General features: G+C 35.5%; 1 protein-coding gene across 10 annotated transcripts in view; it reads right to left on the bottom strand.

Annotated features, from left to right (window-relative positions):
- Nucleotides 1–20,534, bottom strand: part of LOC141391616 (esterase B1-like) — a 51,030-nt gene that overhangs the window by 11,830 nt on the left and 18,666 nt on the right. For 4 of the 10 annotated variants that reach the window (XM_073964463.1, XM_073964461.1, XM_073964460.1 and 1 more), the window contains exons 2-5: nt 18,789–18,987; nt 18,559–18,736; nt 18,164–18,482; nt 16,560–18,099 (exon numbers count right to left, since the gene is read on the bottom strand). The exons of 1 other annotated variant lie outside the window; for it this stretch is intronic. In XM_073964463.1, coding sequence (XP_073820564.1) covers nt 16,744–18,099; nt 18,164–18,482; nt 18,559–18,605 — 1,722 coding nt within the window. In that variant the 5' untranslated portion in view covers nt 18,606–18,736; nt 18,789–18,987 and the 3' untranslated portion in view covers nt 16,560–16,743. Of the gene's footprint in view, nt 1–16,559; nt 18,100–18,163; nt 18,483–18,558; nt 18,744–18,788; nt 18,988–19,075; nt 19,195–20,534 lie in introns of those variants that run through there. 5 more of the 10 variants (XM_073964462.1, XM_073964465.1, XM_073964466.1 and 2 more) reach the window with 5 other exon arrangements.

Raw genomic sequence — 20,534 nt, 5'->3', positions numbered from 1 at the left:
TACAACTGTTTTAATGACTCCGAGAATTCTAGATCATCAATAGGTAACAATAATGTATTGAAATAAATAGATATAGGGCTGTCTGAGCAAGATTCGGGTAAAAGTGAAAAACGACCGCTTAAACATGATTTTTATCGATTTTATGTCTTTGGGAACCGTACCAAAAATCTTCCGATCGACATTTTTGTGGAATATTCCGAAGCTGAAAAATGTCATCTTGTGCCAATTTTATTGCGGTTCTTGAAAAAAAGGACGAAAAGGACATTGAAGGAAGCATGTTAGAAGGTCGAAATGTTCTACGAAAAAAATCCTCATTTGATTTGACTGAAGACATGTCATCTTAAATATAAGTTTAAACAACAGCGAACAAAGATATAACGCTGATTCCAGATGGCTTTTAGGGTCTCCAGCCAAATATTCATCACGCCATATCGCGAAAGTTCGACTCACGGCGAATCTGTCCTTCGGGGTTCTGTATATACTCACCAAGGGCTTTCATCTCCAATAGGAATTTTCCACCCCCCAGACTTTGAGCTCCATTTTGTTGCACAGTGTTATCAGTATTTTGAGGGTTTTAGCTACAATTTTTAACCGAACTTGTTATACCCTCCACCACAAGTTGTATTGAAGTAAAATGGAATAATTAGTTTCCTTTCGTGTATGAAGAAGACTTAATACTAAATTTCAGCAATTCGGTAAAACAATGTGAGGCACCATTCTATGGCGGCTATTTCAAAACGTCGATCTGTACCGAAAAGTGTTTAGGCTCAAAGAAGACTAAATACAAAATTTCCTATATTTCGGTAAGAGAATGTGGCTAAAACTAAAAAAAATACCGAAAATCAAGATGTAAGCTGCTATGGGGATATAGGAAGACGTGTACCTATCTCTCTCTGGAATATTTTATAACTCTTGGAAGACGAAATAACGAATTTCAGCCATTTCGGTTGGATATTGACGTCACAATCTTCAGTATTACGAAAATCCGGAGGTACCGTTCTATGGGGGCTATATCGAAACGTGGACCTATACCGACGAATTTTAGTCAGAAATGGGGCAATATGAAAGCGTGGACCTGTACAGACATATTTGTGGCGAACAGTTTTATATCACATTGAAGACTAAATACCAGACACAACCTTCAAAATACGAAAAATCGGGAGGTACCTTTCCATGGGGGCTATATGAAGGCGTGGGTCTATACCGACAAATTTAAAGGGGAAGTTTGAGTACCCCCAACGAAGTCTAAATACCAAATTTCAGCCATTTCGATGGAATATTGAGGCCACAACGTTCAAAATACCGAAAATCGGGAGGTACCGTTCTATGTGGGCTATATGAAGACATGGACCGATACAAACAAAGTTCTGGGGGAAAGTTTTATACCACCAACGTAGACTAAGTACCAAATTTCAGTCATTTCGGTGTGATAATAAAGCTACCTACAAAATTCTGGGGGAAAATTTTGTACCCCTAAAGAAGACTACGTACCAAATTTCAGCCATTTTGGTAGGATAATGAAGCTAAAACCTTAAAAATACCGAAAATCGGGAGGTACCGTTCTATGGGGGCTATATCAAAACGTGGACCGATATATCCCATTTCCAATACCAACCATCCTGCAAGTAATAAAAACTTCTGTACCAAATTTTGACTCTCTATCTTTAAAATTGCGAGCTGTATCTTGATTTCAACAGACAGACAGACGGACATGGTCAAATCGACATAGAATTTTATGCTGATCAATAATATATATACTTTATAGGGTCTCCGACGAATATTTCGATGTGTTACAAACGGAATGACAAATTTAATTATACCCTACATATGGTGGAGGGTATAAAAGGCTTCAAAAATACTTCACAGCTGCAAATTTGCAATAAGTTTAGTATATATAAGTTTTCAAACTCATGTTTTGGTACAGCCGCCCATATAACGGTACCTCCAGATTTTCAGGTTTTAAGGTCTTATCTAAATTATTTGACATTAGAGGTTCGCTGCAGTTACAATTTTTTTCCACCAAAAATTGTCAAGATAGGTCCACACTTTAATATACATTGCTTCCATATAAAGGTACAACCTACTTGAATACATTTTTTAAATTTAAATTACTTTAGATCCCAGCAAAAATACTCATTACAAAACCCCCTACTAACCCATTATTTTCGAAATATGTAGTTATTTTCTGACTACTTAAATAGGTAGTTAGAAAAGTAGTTATGAGTTTTAGTAACTACTTATATAAGTGGCCACAAAATAACTACTTCGAGCGACATGCCCTTGTAAAAATAATGGGTTAGTATGGGGTTTTTTAATGAGTACTTTTTCTGGGACTAGTTTAGATAATTTAGGCATTAACTAAAACTGTGGACAGGAAAGTAATTATTTCATTTTAGTAAAGAATATTTTATGCTGGTAGGTATAAAATGTCGGTTGGGCAGAACTTAACGACCTTTTACTTGTTATTAAACGTAGGAACGCTGTGAAACTGTTCGTTGCCAGAAAAACGAGTCCAATGTTTGGTACAGAAAATACAATCATTCTTTTGGATGACAATATCGCTGAAATACCGATAGAGGTATTCGAAAGATTAATATCAGTTCAGAGCAAATCTTCGAAATTGATTTCACTTTGGAAGAAAGTACAAAGTTTGAATGTAATTAATCGGTTACTCCCTTCCAGAGTTATCATGTTAGCTAGAATCCATACAGACAAACCGGTCAAACATGGCTAGAATCTGAAATAAATTTTGCATAAACATATGTGATTCCTCAAAGCATCATTTCAGGGAAGTACATTTCAGATCGTGACAAAGTGGATATGCCCTCTTTAACTAAAATTTAATGCAAACTGTATAACATGGATGGGAGTTAAAAATCTACTATTTCTTCTTAAATAAATTTTTCACAAAGCACACCAAAACCAAGAGAAAGTTAATTTTTCTTTAAACATTTATTAACATTTTTCAACTTTTCATTATTGGTACTAAATATTTCAGGTACACAATTGTGCCAACACTTTGCTGCAATTGTTATCTTTTACTGTTGTACTCTGCTGCAATGGCTCTCTTACTCCCCCCATTTGTAATTGTTGTTTTGTTAACTCATGGATATCAAAGAATACGCTCCCCATTGCGACCAATGTGTGTTTCTCACCAGACAACCATCAAATTCATTTTACTGTTTGTTGTTGCTGTTATTTCTACGTTAATTTCTTGGCTTTTTGTTTTGATAATTTCTTTTGGTTTGTTTATCGTCTGTACTTCGTAAACAATATCAGCTGTTGGAGGGGTATATTAATGCATGCTATTGAGAGAAAGAGAGAGCAAAATGCTTTGTGAATAAGCTCCCCAAATATCTTTTAGTCGGCCGACGACCAGTATATTTTGTGTGCTGATATTGACATTGATTTTCTTGCTTATTGTCTGGCATTAACATTCTTATCAGCACACACACACACATACAATCAAACAGCTCAGCAAGTAAACTAAATGTATGGTATCATTGTTGTGTTCATATCTAACATTAATGGGTTTTATTAAACCATAAAATGGGTTAGTTTTTTTTTCGTGTGATTGATTCATTGTCTTATCAAATTGAAATAGTTTTGAAAACTAAATATTTTACAGCCAAATCTGGGTATGTTAAAATTGATATCAAATGCTTGAATTGCCTAAAATATTTTTGAGTGTTTTAGGGGGATGAAAAATACTGCTTTAGTATCACAAATCCAGGACTTATCTTGGTCCCCCTTTTGTCACAAACTGCCGTATCACCCGTTGAAGGTATTGAGCTAACATGTGTCCGGCGTTCACCCATAAGAATGATAAAAACTTGGGTTGGGTCTCTGGTTAGTCTACTATGAAAAAAATAACTATTAAAAATTGTTAGGTTCGGCCGGGACGAACTTTTTATAACCTCCACCATAAAATATTCTGAACTAAAATAGAATAGGGTAAGTGCACCAATAGTCGGCACTTTAAGAGTTTGCCTAACTTCAATCCTTCACCATTCCGACACAATTTGGCCAATTGCAATGAAATAAAGCTTATTTGCTTCGAAATTTAGTTTACTTTCCGATGACATAAAGAAATTTTGAATTATTTCTTTTAAAACTTGTGAAATTTGCGAATTTATTAGAATAGTGCTTTTTTGCTAGTAGTCGGCACCATTTTCCAATAGTCGGCATCACATGTTCCAATAGTCGGCACCTTGCATTTTTGTATATAAATGTTCTTTTTTATTATTTTAAATAACAAAAAGCATACTTTTACACAAATAATACATATTTCAACCGATATTGCTTTTAAAAAATAAATAAAATACAGATTTTGCCAGAATTAAAATAATTTTTTAATAATTTATTTTTCTAAAGTGTTCTTTTGACTATTCTTTACGAAAACAACAACAATTTTGTAAAAGTTTTTTAAATTTTAATATAATTACAGACATTATTATGTTGACGTATCCACTAATTTTTTCTTAAGAGACATGCATTTTCGGTTGTGGTGAAAAACGCTCACTAACAAAAAGCTAAATTTCGATATAATAAATGGTCTTAGCTCAATGAAATTTTACACATAGTTAGCTGAGAGTATTGTTAAAGCCTTTTTGATATTATTTTCATATTTTGTTACAGAAATTTTGAGTTATTTAAACTCAAATACGAAAGATGCCGACTACTGGTACATGCCGGAGATAGGAGCACTTACCCTAATTATTTTTTTTCTTGTCCACAATTTTAGAATGATATATTTTCTGACCACGGATTCCCCATGCCTAAATTAGGTTAGACAAGTAAAATAATAATTAGTTTTCTCTTAGGTGCTCTCAGGTTGATAGACCACGGATACCCCAAATGCATAAAGTGGACCAAAAAATTTACATTTCTAAAAATTTCTACAATCTGTTGGTATCTTTATATGGGGGATATACCAAAAAAAAAGGATCTATGTATGTGGAAGGTTTTTTGGTGGAGATGTGACCGCTGAAACCAAATTACAGCAAGTTCGGTCAAAAATGTTAGCTTAATCCTCAAAATACCGAAAATCTGGGGTACTGTTATATGGGGACCATACCAAAACAGGGAACTATGTTAATAATTGTAGCTAAATCCTCGGGAGCTAACGTTATATAGGAGCTATACCAAAACATGGACCTATGTTAACAATTTTTGGTGGAGAAGTTTCGTGACCATTGAAAACCACAAAATTACAGCTAGTTCGGTTCAAAACTGTAGCTTAAATCCTTAAAACACCGAAAATCGGGGGTTACCATTGTATGGGGGTTATTCAAAAACTTAGACCTATAGAAACGATTTTTGCTGGAGAAAATACGGGATCACTGATAACCAAATTACAGTTCGGTCAAAGAATTTACCTAAAATCCCCAAAATACCTTAAATCGGGAGGTGACGTTATATGGGGGCTACACCAAGACATGGACCTATGTTGACAATTTTTTTGTGGAGATATTTTGTGACCACTGGGAATCTCTAATTTCAGCTAATTCGGCCAGAAAATTTAGCTAAAGCCTTAAAATACTCTAAATCGGGAGTCTATACCCAAAAGTGTACCTATCTTCGCAATTTTTACTAGAGAAGTTTTTTGGTCATTGGAAACCTCAAATGTCAAATTTCGGCTAATTGGGTCAGAAATTTTAGCTAAAAGCCTCAAAATAATTTAGATCGGGAGGTACCGTTACATGGGGCGAAAACGTGGACCTATCTTGGCAATTGGGAGATACCTTCATATGGGCCTATACTAAAAAGTGGGCCTACCACTACCACAATTTTAGGTGCATAAGTTTTTTGATCTTTTGAAACTCCAATGGCCAAATTGAAGCCAATTAGTGCGGATAATGTTGCAAAAATCTTGAAAATTTTTAGTGGATATCTCGGCCATTGGGAACCTAAAATGTAAAAATTTAGGTAGTTCGTTCAAAAAATGTAGGTAAAACCCTAAAAATGCCTTAAATCGGGTGGTACGGTTATAAAGGGGCTATACCAGAACGTGGACCGATATAGCTTATCTTCGAACTTGACCTGCCCATTGAAAAAATACACTCGGTTGCAAACAAATTTTAGCGTTCTATCTCAGTTATTGCGGTCGCTAGGGTGATTACAACAGACGGACACCGCTAGAGCGTCTTAGAATTTCATCCTGATCAAGAATATATATACTTTATATGGTCGCAAATAATTATTTCAATGCGTTTCAAATGGAAAAGCAATCTTAATATATCGTCTATGCTACGGCGGAGGGTATAAAAACAAACCTTTCCTAGGTTGCCAACGACGGCAAACGCTTTAAGATCCATGATCTGCGTATCTGTAAATATTCTTATTCCTTGCAAATACAATGCCGATAATTCTGTCATACAGGAAATACCAGAGTTTGGGAAAGGCATCACAACAACAGATAAAAGTGACGCAATTACACCGTCCGAAAATTTTCAAAAAAATTTGTTACACTTGAACAGGACTATATACGTTTGAAACTAAAGGCAAAATGGAGTAAATGTCGATTTTCATTTTGAAGATGTGGTTTGGTGGATTGTATGTGTTCAGAATTAGTTCTTTAAGACAAGAGCTACAACTTTGCCTCCGAGAGCAAATTAAAATTTATAAATTATGAGTCTGGCAAAATGATCGCTTTTGACAACAAGACCTCAGACCTTTGGGGTCCATAACCGCGAAAGTGGAAGTGATGGGCAAAAACGCCGGGACACATGTCTTTTTATTTTTGGTCTTCTATGATGCTGCGGTGTCAGAATATGGTTTGTTCGTATTTTTTTCTTTGTAATTTTATTCGTGTCGCATAATGATGTAGAATAAAATGTTTTTTTTTTCTTCGCAGAAATTCATGTAAATATTTAATAAAAAATAACTAAGAAAACTAGAATATTAAAAACTTCCGGAAGTGTTGCACTACATGAAGGACATTAACATATATTTTTTTGAAAAAAATTGTAGGATGTTTTCAAAGGATTTTTTATGATTTATTTTTTCAAAGAAATTTTTGTTGTCCTTGTTTTCCTGGAATACAATAATTTATAATTATTATATAAAGCCTATACTCTTCTATTTAATATGACACCAACACCAGCATCGTACGACAAGTTCAAGTATTTAAAATAATTGTTTTGAAAAATGTTGACCTTTGAAATTTGATTGTCCTCTAAAAAGTCAAAACGATGAGAAAACGAAAAATTATTTTTTATTTATTTATTAACATTTATATTTATAAGTAAATTACAAATATAAGAAATAGCTCTGGCTACTGAGGCCTTAAGCTAAGAAAACGAAAAATTAAAAGTGTAATTTTACTCTATTTTGCCTATAGTTTCAAACGTATATAGTCCGGTTCAAGTGTAATTTTGGCTGTCGGACGATGTTATAGCTCCCATTTGTTACAATTCGGATAAAAGCTACATTTTTCAACATCAGCACACCAAAACTATACCTTACGAGAGCTTAGAACAAATATATGCCCATGACATAAAAACTATTTTAGGCGATTTTAATGTCAAAATTGGAAAGAAGAACGTCTTTTGCCCAAACGCCAGGAAAAAAAGCTTGTGGGTAACAGCACCACATTGAAGTACATATCTCGATGTTCACTTGGCAATTGGTTGTCACAACATCAAATTGCCTATCAAATCGAACTTGTTGATATTTTGCAAACCACTTAAAATCTATTGAAACTAAATAATAATTTAGATTAATTAAAATGAATATTAAAAACAAGTGAGCAAAGGCTATAGTCGGGACGGGGCCGACCATGTAATAACCTACACCACTACCCCTGTGCATAAGCTTTTCACTGGTAAACATTTCTTTGAGGGAATATAATCCGACTACCACCGAAAATAATATGCCTCTTTCTCTCTGGGACCCCCATAAGCAACCAAAATTTCGTGACCATGCGATCAAAATTACGACCTGTAGCTTGATTGCAAAAAATGGAAGAATTGGATGCATTACCGACTATTGTGGTATCTCCCTTATTTGACCACATTCGCCAACCTGCTTTACACCAATGTAAAGGTAATATTTTCTTCTTCCATTGACAGGCTTTGCCGTTGGAATACCCCTACTAGAAGCCGATATATTCACAAAGAATAAAACTTTGAATTTGTCTCCAAATGAGTTTTTCCCCATTCCGACCCCTAAATATTATCCGACTATCACCAAAATCAATAGGCTTCTTCCTCTGTGGGACCCCCATCTACCCCCAAAATTTCCAACTTGTAGCGTGATTACAAAAAAATGTAAAAATTGGGTATATTACTGAATTTTGCAGTATCTCGGTTTGCTCACTTACGCCAACATACTTTGCATCAATATAAACGAGATCTTTTCTTCTTCCATTGACGGGTATTCCTTTTGGAATACTCCAACCAGAAGCGGAGATATTCGCATAAGAAAAAAACGTTGACTTTTCTCCACATAATCTTTTCGCTTATTCCGACTCCTGAATGTTGTCCGACCATCACCAAAATAAATAGGCTTCTTCCTCTGTGGGACCCGCATCAACTCCCAAAAAATTCGTGACGATCCGATCAAAATTGCGACCTGTAGCATGATTACAAATAAATCGGAAAATGGGATGCATTACCGACTATTAGGATATCTCGGTTGTTTGAGCAGCTACGACAACCTACTTTACATCGTTGTAAAGGTGATATTTCCTACTTTCATCGCCAGGTTTTGCTTTTGATATACCTCTTAAAGAAACAGAGATATTGGCTTTGAAAAAAAACGTTGACTTTTCTCCACATAATCTTTTCGCTTATTCCGACTCCTGAATGTTATCCGACCATCACCAAACTAAATAGGCTTCTTCCTCTGTGGGACCCCCATTAACCCCTAAAATTTCGTGACGATCCGATCAAAATTGCGACCTGTGGCGTGATTACAAAAAAATTGGAAAATGGAATGCATTATCGACTATTGACATATCTCTGCTATTTGACCACCTACGACAACTTACTTTACATCGTTGTAAAGGTGATATTTTCTACTTTCCTCGCCAGGTTTTGCTTAAGATATATAGAGATGGACAGTGGGTAAATACCCAATGGGTAAATACCCGGTAAATTGGGTAAATTGGGTAAATACCGGGTAAATACCCATTTGTGGGTATTTATTTGGGTATTTACTATATTGAATAGCTAATACAACATCTTAGACCCTATTTCTGGGTTTAGGCTATGAAATCGATTCAAAATGGATAGTTTTACAATACTTTAAACAAGTGGGTAAATACCCGAGTATTTACCCAAGTGTTGGGTAAAAACTCATTAACTACCGAACCACTTGACGTAGGCTGACAAAATTTGGCTCAAATCTTACTTATGTCAAGAGAAAATCTAGCATTGAAAATGGGGTCTCTGGGTCCATGTTTTGATATAGCCCCCATATAACCGTACCTCCCGATTTAAGGTATTTTTGTCTATTTGCTCATTGTACAATCATAGTGGCTGAAATTTGGCATAGTGAGTTCTCAATATGTAGAAAATACCCTTGCAAAAACTTGTCAACATAGGTCCACGTTTTCTAATAGCCCCCATATAAGGGTACCCCGATTTCGAGTATTTACCCAAATTTTGGGTAAAAACTCTTTAACTGCCGAACCACTTGACGTAGGCTGACAAAACGTGGCATAAATCTTTCTTATGTCAAAAGAACTTCTGGTACTGAACATGGGATCTCTAGGTCCATGTTTTAATATAGCCCCCATATAGCCGTACCTCCCGATTTAAGGTATTTTTCATCTATTAGCCACATTTTACAACCAAATTGGCTGTAATTTGGCACAGTGAGTCCTCAAGGAGCAGAAAATATCCTTGCAAAAATTTGTCAATATAGGTCCACGTTTTCTAATAGCCCCCATATAAGGGTACCCCGATTTCGAGTATTTACCCAAATTTTGGGTAAAAACTCTTTAACTGCCGAACCACTTGACGTACGCTGACGAAATTTGGCTCAAATCTTACTTATATCAAGAGAATATTTAGTATTGAAGATGGGGTCTCTAGGTCCATGTTTTAATATAGCCCCCATATAGCCGTACCTCCCGATTTAAGGTATTTTTTACCTATTAGCCTCATTGTACAATCATAGTGGCTGAAATTTGGCATAGTGAGTTCTCAATATGTAGAAAATACCCTTGCAAATACTTGTCAACATAGGTCCACGTTTTCTAATAGCCCCCATATAAGGGTACCCCGATTTCGAGTATTTACCCAATTTTTGGGTAAAAACTCATTAACTGCCAACCCACATGACGTAGGCTGACAAAATTTGGCTCAAATCTTACTTATGTCAAGAGAATATCTAGCATTGAAAATGGGGTCTCTAGGTCCATGTTTTAATATGGCCTCCATATAGCCGTACCTCCCGATTTAAGGTATTTTTCATCTATTAGCCACATTTTACAACCAAATTGGCTGTAATTTGGCACAGTGAGTCCTCAATGAGCATTAAATATCCTTGCTAATATTTGTCAACGTAGGTCCACGCTTTCTTATAGCCCCCATATAAGGGTACCCCGATTTCGAGTATTTACCCAATTTTTGGGTAAAAACTCATTAACTGCCAACCCACATGACGTAGGCTGACAAAATTTGGCTCAAATCTTACTTATGTCAAGAGAATATCTAGCATTGAAAATGGGGTCTCTAGGTCCATGTTTTAATATGGCCTCCATATAGCCGTACCTCCCGATTTAAGGTATTTTTCATCTATTAGCCACATTTTACAACCAAATTGGCTGTAATTTGGCACAGTGAGTCCTCAATGAGCATTAAATATCCTTGCTAATATTTGTCAACGTAGGTCCACGCTTTCTTATAGCCCCCATATATGGGTACCCCGATTTCAAGTATTTACCCAAATATTGGGTAAAAACTCTTCATCTGCCGAACCATTGGCGTAGGCTCATAAAATTTAGCTAGAAACTTTCTTATATCAATAGTATTAAAAGTATTGAAAATGGAGTCCCTGGGTCCACTTTTTGATATAGCCGTACCTCCCGATTTCAGAAACCCATATTGGGGCCACAAGAAAACGTGGACCTACGTCGACAATTTTTTGCAAGGATATTTTATACATATTGGGAACCCACTGTACCAAATTACAGTCAGTATGATTGTAAAATGTGGCTAATAGTTAAAAATACCTTAAATCGGGAGGTACGGCTATATGGGGCCTATATCAAAACATGGACCCAGGGACTCCATTTTCAATACCCTTATTACTATTGATATAAGAAAGTTTTGAGCCAAATTTTGTCAGCCAACGTCAACTGGTTCGACAGTTAATGAGTTTTTACCCAATTTTGGGTAAATACTCGAAATCGGGGTACCCTTATATGGGGGCTACAGGAAAACGTGGACCTACGTTGACAAATATGTGCAAGGATATATTATACTCTTTGAGGACTCACTGTGCCAAATTACAGCCAATTTGGTTGTAAAATGTGGCTAATAGATGAAAAATACCTTAAATCGGGAGGTACGGCTATATGGGGGCTATATCAAAACATGGACCCAGAGACCCCATGTTCAGTACCAGAAGTTCCGTTGACATAAGAAAGATGTAAGCCAAATTTTGTCAGCCTACGTTAAGTGGTTCGGCAGTTAATGGGTTTTTACCCAACACTTGGGTAAATACTCGGGTATTTACCCAAGTATTTACCCACTAGTCTAAAGTATTGTAAAACTATCCATTTGAAACGAATTTACAACCTAAACTCAGGAATAGGGTGTAAAATGTTGTATTTGCCATTCAATATAGTAAATACCCAAATAAATACCCACAAATGGGTATTTACCCGGTATTTACCCACCGTGTGGGTATTTACCGGGTAAATACCCGGTAAAAACCATCTCTAAAGATATATCTCTTAAAGGAACAGAGATATTGGCTTTGAAATAAAACGTTGATCTTTCTCCAAATAAGTGTTTACCCATTCCGACGCCTGAATATTAATTGACCATCATCAAAATCAATAGGCTTCTTTCTCTTTGGGTCCCCCATTAACACCCAAACTTTCGTGACGATCCAATCAAAATTGCGACCTGTAGCGTGATTACCAAAAAATCGGAAAATGGGATGCATTATCGACTATTGCATTTTTTTCTGCTATTTGACCACTTACGACAACCTAATTTACATCGTTGTAAAGGTGATATTTTCTACTTTCCTTGCCAGGTTTTTCTTTAGATATACCTCTTAAAGGAACAGAGATATTGGCTTTGAAATGAAATGTTGACCTTTCTAAATATTATTCGACCATCACCAAAATAGGCTTCTTAATCTATGAGACCCCCATTAACCCTAAAATTTTCGTGACGATCCGATCAAAATTGCGACCTGTAGCGTTATTACAAGGTTTAGATGGACAGATGGACAGACGGGCGGACGGAAGGACACACATAGCCAGATCGACTCAGCTCGTCGAGACATTCATTTTGGTATATATAAGTATGGGTCTACGACCATTATTTCGATGCGTTACAAACTTTTTGCCTAAAACCAACTTATAATACCCACCCACATAGTGGTGCACAGTGTCACGACCGTGGCCAAAAATGGTAAAATCTAAATACTTCGTTGAACAAATTTATTGGGATGGGAAGTGATAGAAAACATATTAATTAAGAAGAATCTGAATTTTGGTACTGATACTTGAAGTAGTGTTTGCTATATGAGGATTTAAATCCGACAATTTTAGTTAACACGTATTTTTGTGTGTTTTTTTTTCTAAAATTAATAAATTATATTATGCGTTAATATTAAAAATTTAAAAGTAACGGTCGCTACAAAAATGGTTCCTAAGTTCGTTTGGGATGTAATAAACTTGGCTACACTTTTGTTTGCATGTAAATATTAATCATATGGTGTTTACATTTACCCAAACCTGTATTACTAAGTTTATTACTTTTCTGAAGCAAATGTTAAATTAAGTGGAGTGGGAAAAAAATTGTATAAAAGTGTATATCGATATTTTTTGCTGTATGAGTAGTAAAAAGTGAGTACTTCAAATACATATATCAAGGTCCCAGCTGCAGAGGTTTGCAGACGAATGTGTCATTTCTCTTTTTCAGCGACCACCTCACTGAGAGAATACCCCTTTTTTTAACAAATCGTTTTGCGGTGTTGGCTATAGCGCGAAAACGAATGAACCGATCATCATATATTTTTGTGGGCTTATTAAGTACCTAATAATCTTGCTTTAAACGAGAGAAATTTTAAAAATTTCAATTTTTAAAAAAATTGTAAACAGCGAAAATCAAAATTCGATTTTTTACAAAAAATTGACCGCATTTTGACCACTAATCGGTAAAAAAAAATTAAAGGAAAATTCTCATATATAAAGACAAGAGTTTGATATATTTAATATGCTCACAAACAATATGAAGATTCACCACCAAATTTCAGTCACATCGGGTGGATATCGAGGCCACAACACTCAAAATACCGAAAATGAGGAGGTACGGTTCTGTGGGGGCTATAGGAAGACGAGGACCTATACCGACATATTTCTGGTGGAAGGTTATAAGTCCCCCAACGGAGACTTAATACCAATTTTCAGTCATTTCGGTGTGATAATCAGGCTAAAACCTCCAAAATACCGAAAATCGGGAGGTACCGTCCTATGGGGGCTATATGAAGGCGTGGACCTATGCAGACAAATTTCATGGTGAAGGTATAATGCCCCCTACGAAGACTAAATACCAAATTTCAGCAATTTCGGTGTAATAATGAGGCTAAAATATTCAAAATACCGATAATCGGGACGTACCGTTGTATGGGGGCTATATCAAAACGTGGACCTAAGCCCACAATTCTCTGTTGGAATGTTTGATACCTCTGCCGAAGACTAACCACAAAATTTGAATACTTTCGGTTGGTCATTGTGTCTAAAACATTCAAAATACCGAAAATCGGGAGGTACGGTTCTATGGGGGCTATATATAAACGTGGACCGACCAACCCAATTTTTTGTCCTGAAGATTGTAAGTCAATAATAGGTACTTGTACCAAAATTGATGCACCTACGACAACTCCTTCTATTTTTGGCCACAGTTAATATGAACTCGCGACATTGTGTGGTGTAGGGTATAATGATCTTCGCCCCAATAGGCAACATTTTTGAACTAGATGTGAATTATGTGATATTTTGTACTTGAAGTAAATACATTTAGTCGGATTCGACTGTAAAAACATATGTGTATATGGCGAAAAACAAAAATTTTTTACAATCGGTGAATCCGAGTATCACCCTTTCAGAATTGGCGAACTGTTAACATATTCTATATAGTATGATATACATTCTTTAAACTGAAGTGTTTTAGGAGGAATCCCATAAGCTCGACCATTAAAATTAATTTACGTGGAAGCTGTGTTGGCATCAATGTAGAAAAATAGGTAAAAATGGGTTGAAGCCAACAAGTTTTTTTATGCTCCCTTCCGATTTTAGGCTTAACCTTACATTTTATAGACATATGCCCAAAGAAAGACTCAAAGAATAATTCATGGGCAATATGATACTAGTGTATCATTTTTCGATATATCCACTGCATCCACCTAAAATTGATGCTGACATTTGGAAGCCGGAAATTCGGGGTTTTTTTGAATTGTTTTAATAATTCGGACGCGCAACAAGATAATATTCAAAACTCACATTAGGATTGATTGATTTTTTTTAAAAAACCTATTTTTTGCGTTTAAAATTTACAAGTGCCATTCAATTTCCTTTGTACCCCGCGTGAATTTAGTTTTTTTACGCGACGGATCTAATGAGACCTTCCGCGATCGAACCCATCCACTAAAACCGCGGATATAGATACCCTGAAAATAGGAAAAGCAGCAAAAAATTATTTCGACAAATCCGCGTACTAAACCGCGATTTTCTTGAAATTTTTTACGTAAATTGAATCCTTTATACGCGATTATAATATTTGCGAAAACGCGTGTCATAAATTACAGAGATTCGCGTGTAATATGTGTTTTTCACCAAAAATAGAATGTGGAGGCACATCCGCGGTTCTTGAAGAATCTAATTAAAATTGGTATATTTGGACGTATTTTTGATAGGCGCTGACGAAACCGGATGCGCATCAAAATCGTATGCACATTGCGCGACTTTTACCAACTTTAAGGTTTTTTGCAGTGTATGATGCAACTGGTGGCACACAATGGCCCCTGAGTGAAACATCGAAATATGCATAAATTTTGACAGAGATTGATTCGCTGTATCCAAAAACGGATGCGCATCAACCGACTTTAACTAATTCGCGAATAACAGGCTTTTTAATTATAATATTAATTGAATGATTGTAATTTCAATATTACTCTTAATTTCCTACCCTTATAAGTTATCACAGTAATCAGTTAAACTCTCGCGATGGTAAACCATATGTTTTGATGAAGTTTTAACTGTATACATTCATTATTCTATGGGATTGTAACAAAATAGTTGGAGAACTCCCAAATATTTTTTTCTAATTTTTAGAATCAAACCAAAAAAATATTTGCAACAATATTTTCCAACAATAATTTTTTCTCTTTTGTTTTTGCTATAATATGCAATTTATGTACCCAATCTCTATAAATTTGGTATCATATTTTTCTACGCATTGTCTAGATTCCGCATATATTCTTTAATTTATTTTTTAAAGGTTTGTACGGATTCTGGGACAGGATAATTTGGATTTTCTTCAAAATTTTTTATTATTTGTTGACTTTCCGCGAAAATAATAATAAATTTAATAACTATTTAAACATCTACGAATAGATATGGACTGCTGTTAACGATTTATGCATACATTTTCTCATAACAACAAAAAATATATTTTTAAATATTTTTTCTTTATATGAGAATAAAAACCGCTATAACTTTTGCGCGCATTGGCCAATTTCGTGAACGCGAGCAGATTTGAAATCGGATTTTTTTCCTTTACCTCTGTACAAAAAATCGAAGATGTGCTCGTAAAAAAAAAATTTAATTTTTTTCAAATGGAATTGTAAAGGAATTTTGTTATTCGCCATATATTGTATTATTTGAAGTTAAATTGTGGAAATGTAAAAAAAATCTAGACATAATTTAACAAAAAGACCTTCATTGTGGTAGGTGACAATTATGCCATACAAATTTTTATTACAGTTATGTGTAAGAATTATCTCAAACAAAATGTGAACTAAATATAATAAGGTCAACTTATGTATAAAACAACCACTAAAATTCTGCAAAATTGCTGCGACACCTTTTTCCAGAAACCAAAACTTTAGTTTGATAAAATCCAAACAAATTTTAGACATTTTTATTAAATCTTATAAAATCTTAATTTTATGAAACCTATACCAGATCGTAGGTACATTCAATCTTGTCCGCCATTCAATTCTCGTGTTTGTTATCACTTTTTTGAACATCAGTGTGTATGTGCACATATCAACAAATTGTTATGGAGTTTTTGACCCAATCCCAGCTAAGGTTTACGGAAACCTTGATCATGTAGGCTAAAAGGATTTTTCTAGAATGAAACAAGTTATTTTTGTTTTTGTTTTTTTATTGCAATATGATAATTTTATTACGAACTCCATTCGTAGTATTTCTTTGTATTCTTCATAACAAAAAAAGCTGGGACTATCTGTAACATTAAAAATACTTTGTTCCTTATTTAAAATTTCCCTCATCCATTACCCCAACGTTTACACTTTAATAACTGTCATTAATTAAATTAAATTAGCTGGCGTATAAAAATCATTCCACATTCTTATTCTGTCGTACCCTGGCAAATTGTCATAGCTCAGATTGTTGTTTATTATGAGACTTTTTACATGTTTATTGTTATTATCTACAGTAACTGGTTTCCAGATAACCGGTTTAATTTCTTCACAATTAGGATCTGAAGTCAATGCGAAATTATACCACATACTAATCATGCGTTGAATGCACTTATATTCTTCACTATTCGTGTTGAGTCTTTCCGATACGGCAGAGTAAAATATGTAGACGACATCATCGGCATGACACACCCCTCGAACAGAATTGCCACAACAAATACGACGAAAATGATTGAAAAATATTGAATCAAAATCAAAGTAATAACAATAGAGCGGGCTATGCGAGGCATATTCCAGACGAGCTTGAATGGTTCTCAAAATAGGGTGCCAAAAGAGTCTGTCACCGATAAGTTCTATGTATTGTGAAAGGTGTTCATTAAAATTTGGTTGTTTGCCACCAAAATATAGATTTTTTAATTGCCGGCCCATTTCTATGAGTTCCTCTTGGTCTAGGTCTTGATCTTGTACATCATCTGGCAAGAGGTTAACCAAATCACTTAATTCATCAATCATAAATTTGTAGTGCCGGGTGATGTTATAAAACAATAAACCTTCCGAAGAATTTCCACCGATAATCATGGGAATATTATTACCCCAGGCTGTGGAGAGTAGCTCCCTGAATGATTTGTCCACTACACAATGTTCCGTCACATAAGGTTCAACAACTGGAACAAAATGAAACAACATATGACACATTTGCTCATCTTTGGTCATGTAAGTCAAGTCGTGAATTGTCAAACTTCTGGCAGATTTTCTAATGAGATAGTTATAAACCTCTTTGTCGCTACGGCCACCTTCATAACCCAATTGACAGGCTAATCTAAAACCCCATTTATGATTGTCCGTAAATGACCAGGGACACAAAAAAGAACCAGATTGTAGAATGGCTTTGTGAAAGAGACCCTTGGTTTGGGGTGTGGACAGCATAAATTGTGTTGAGGCTGCACCAGCGCTTTCTCCAAAAACGGTTATGTTGTTTGGATCACCATTAAATTTATGGATATTCTCTTTAGTCCACTTCAAGGCCAAAACTTGATCTTTAAGACCAGCATTACCGGGTATATTTAGATCGGGATCATCAAAGCATAAAAATCCGAAAATTCCCACTCTATAGTTGAATGTTACCACAACCATATCTTTTTGCATCAAATAATCTGGAGAGTAAAAATCCCAACTAGCTTCACCAGCATTATAACCTCCACCATAGATCCACACCATAACAGGCAAGGGTTCGGCAGTTTTGAGCTGAAGAGAAATGTAAACATTGTTTGTCATTTTCTTATAATTAAAACATTTGAAAATCTCTTACCTCTTTGCAATAAACATTCAAATACAGACAGTCCTCGGATCCCATTATAATTTTTGTAAAGAAATCATATTGCATTGGTTTTGATTTTACGCGGAGACAATTCTTGACATTCTGCCATGGTTCAGGAGGTTGTGGTGCCCGAAAACGTAATTCACCCAATGGTGGTTTAGCATATGGTATCCCTTCGAATGCATAATATGATCCATGTTCACTGTAGACATTATTACGTTTTCGTCCTCTTATCGGACCTTTAGATGTCGTTGTTGTAACATATTCACTTGTGGCTCCGCTATATAGCTGATATCTATGGGCAATAAATCTATGGAGAAATAAAAATAATGCAAGGGATATTATAGAAATGATAACTATAGAAATTATAATTGATTTATACTAACTTTATGCTTATTTTCAGCAAATCCATTAGTCCAATATAGACATCCATTTTGGTTACTCTGGTGGAATGATTTTTATTTTTGACAAGTTTTGGTGTAGAAGTTTTGTGGCCACTGGGAACTTTAAATGTCAGATTACCGAGAGTCCTGTCAACGAATGTAGCTAAACTCCTTAAAACACCTAAAATCTGGAGGTACCATTATATGGAGGCTATACTAAAACATGGACTTACGAGTATGTTGATAATTTTTTGTGCAAAACTTTGCGACCACTGAGAATCTCAAATGTAAAATTACACCGTACAACCAGTGATGCCAGATAAGTTTGGTCGTCAATTTTCGGGAGCCAAAATCGTCAAATCGGCAAAATAGTATTTCAAATCGTCAAAAAATCGGCAAATACAATAACTTGTATTTCAGTTCAAATTATTACTATATAAGATAAAAAACAAAATGTTAAGTAAAGAAAACAATTATCAATTCATAAAACAAAACAGTTTTGTGAGAAATGACCACTTACGAAACACTGTTTTTGAAAGAAAACGGTGTTCACTATAGGTGGAGAAGGACTGTACGGATCATCATATATTTTTGTGGGCTTATTGAGTAGAACACCGCCCCAACCCCCACTTGCCGCTTCTGGGATGTTTGTGGAACAATTATACCATATTATTAAGAACATAAAAATCGTTTTTTAAAGAAGAGGTTTTTTAAATTTAGAAAGTTTCTTAGCCAAAAAAACTACCCAAATTTTTAACAAAGTTTAAAAATTTTCCATCTTTGCCTCAATAAATTAAATACTTCTAAATCGAAAATTAAAATTCTGATTTTTGAAATGTGTTTTTAAACTTGTAAGTTTTTAAAATATTAAAAATAATATTAACGTCGAGGCGTGCATATCTCAGAAACTAGAGCAGATAGTAGAAAGCCGACTAGAAATTCAGAAAGAGCATACCGGAAACCCCTAGAAACCACCTGTATCTCAAAAAGTCAAAAATGGCGTATGGAACACTTAGCATGACACCGACGAAATGTCGTTCGTTGGTAATGGCATCAGTTGAGAACGGCAGGATCGATTTCGACAATTCTTTCCGTAAAATGTGCGCCTTAACCCGACTTGGGTTTTTATGCAAAGAAAATTTGGCAACATTTTTAATTTTTCTCATTTCTACAAAAACTACAAAACCGATTTTTCTGAAATTGCCAGGGAATGTAGAGGGATGGCCCCCGGTTAAAATAGGCTAAAAATGTTGTTGAATTTCGGAAGGGGCGGGGTACTTCCCCTACACCCTATTTCTTTAAAAATGCTATATCTAATATATAAAAGACAATGTGTGTATGTTCCGTGTAGACTCAAAAACGGCTAAACCGATTTTCTTGAAAATTTCAGGGAATGTACAGGAAACACCCGTGATGAAAATAGTCTATATATGTTTTTTTTTAATTTCGGAGAGGGCGTGGTACCTTCCCCATGCCCTATTTTTATAAAATCACGCTCACTTTTTAAATACGTTACATACCCAAAACTACTGAACCGATTTTCCTGAAAATTTCAGAGAATGTACAGGGAGGACCCGTGGTTAAAATAGGCTAAACATTGTGTTGAATTTCGGAGGGGTTTGGTACCTCCACTATGTCTGATTTAATAAAACCGTTATTTTAGCAAAAATGAAACGAGTGATTGAATTAGTTCTTCCGAACAACCACCCTCTTAACCACCCCGTTCCGAACCACCCTGCTGCGGACTTGCACTCTCCGACCCACCCCGCTCCGAACTTCCACCTTCCGATTCACCATGTTTCGATCCACCCCGCTCGGAATTTCCACCCTCCAAACCACATCCTCCCATCCACCCCGCTCCGAACTTCTACATATCGAACCACTCTGCAACGAACCAACCTGCTCCGAATTTCCACCCTTCGATTCTTCGACCGTAGGTACTCATTTTGGGACCTTATGGCCCGACCAAGCCGAATTTC

This window comes from Musca autumnalis, unplaced genomic scaffold (assembly GCF_047663935.1).
Source record: "Musca autumnalis isolate F117 unplaced genomic scaffold, ASM4766393v1 scaffold_1, whole genome shotgun sequence".
NCBI classification, from domain to species: domain Eukaryota; kingdom Metazoa; phylum Arthropoda; class Insecta; order Diptera; family Muscidae; genus Musca; species Musca autumnalis.
Note: the sequence above shows the minus strand (reverse complement) of the source record. Positions and strands in the feature narration are given on the sequence as shown.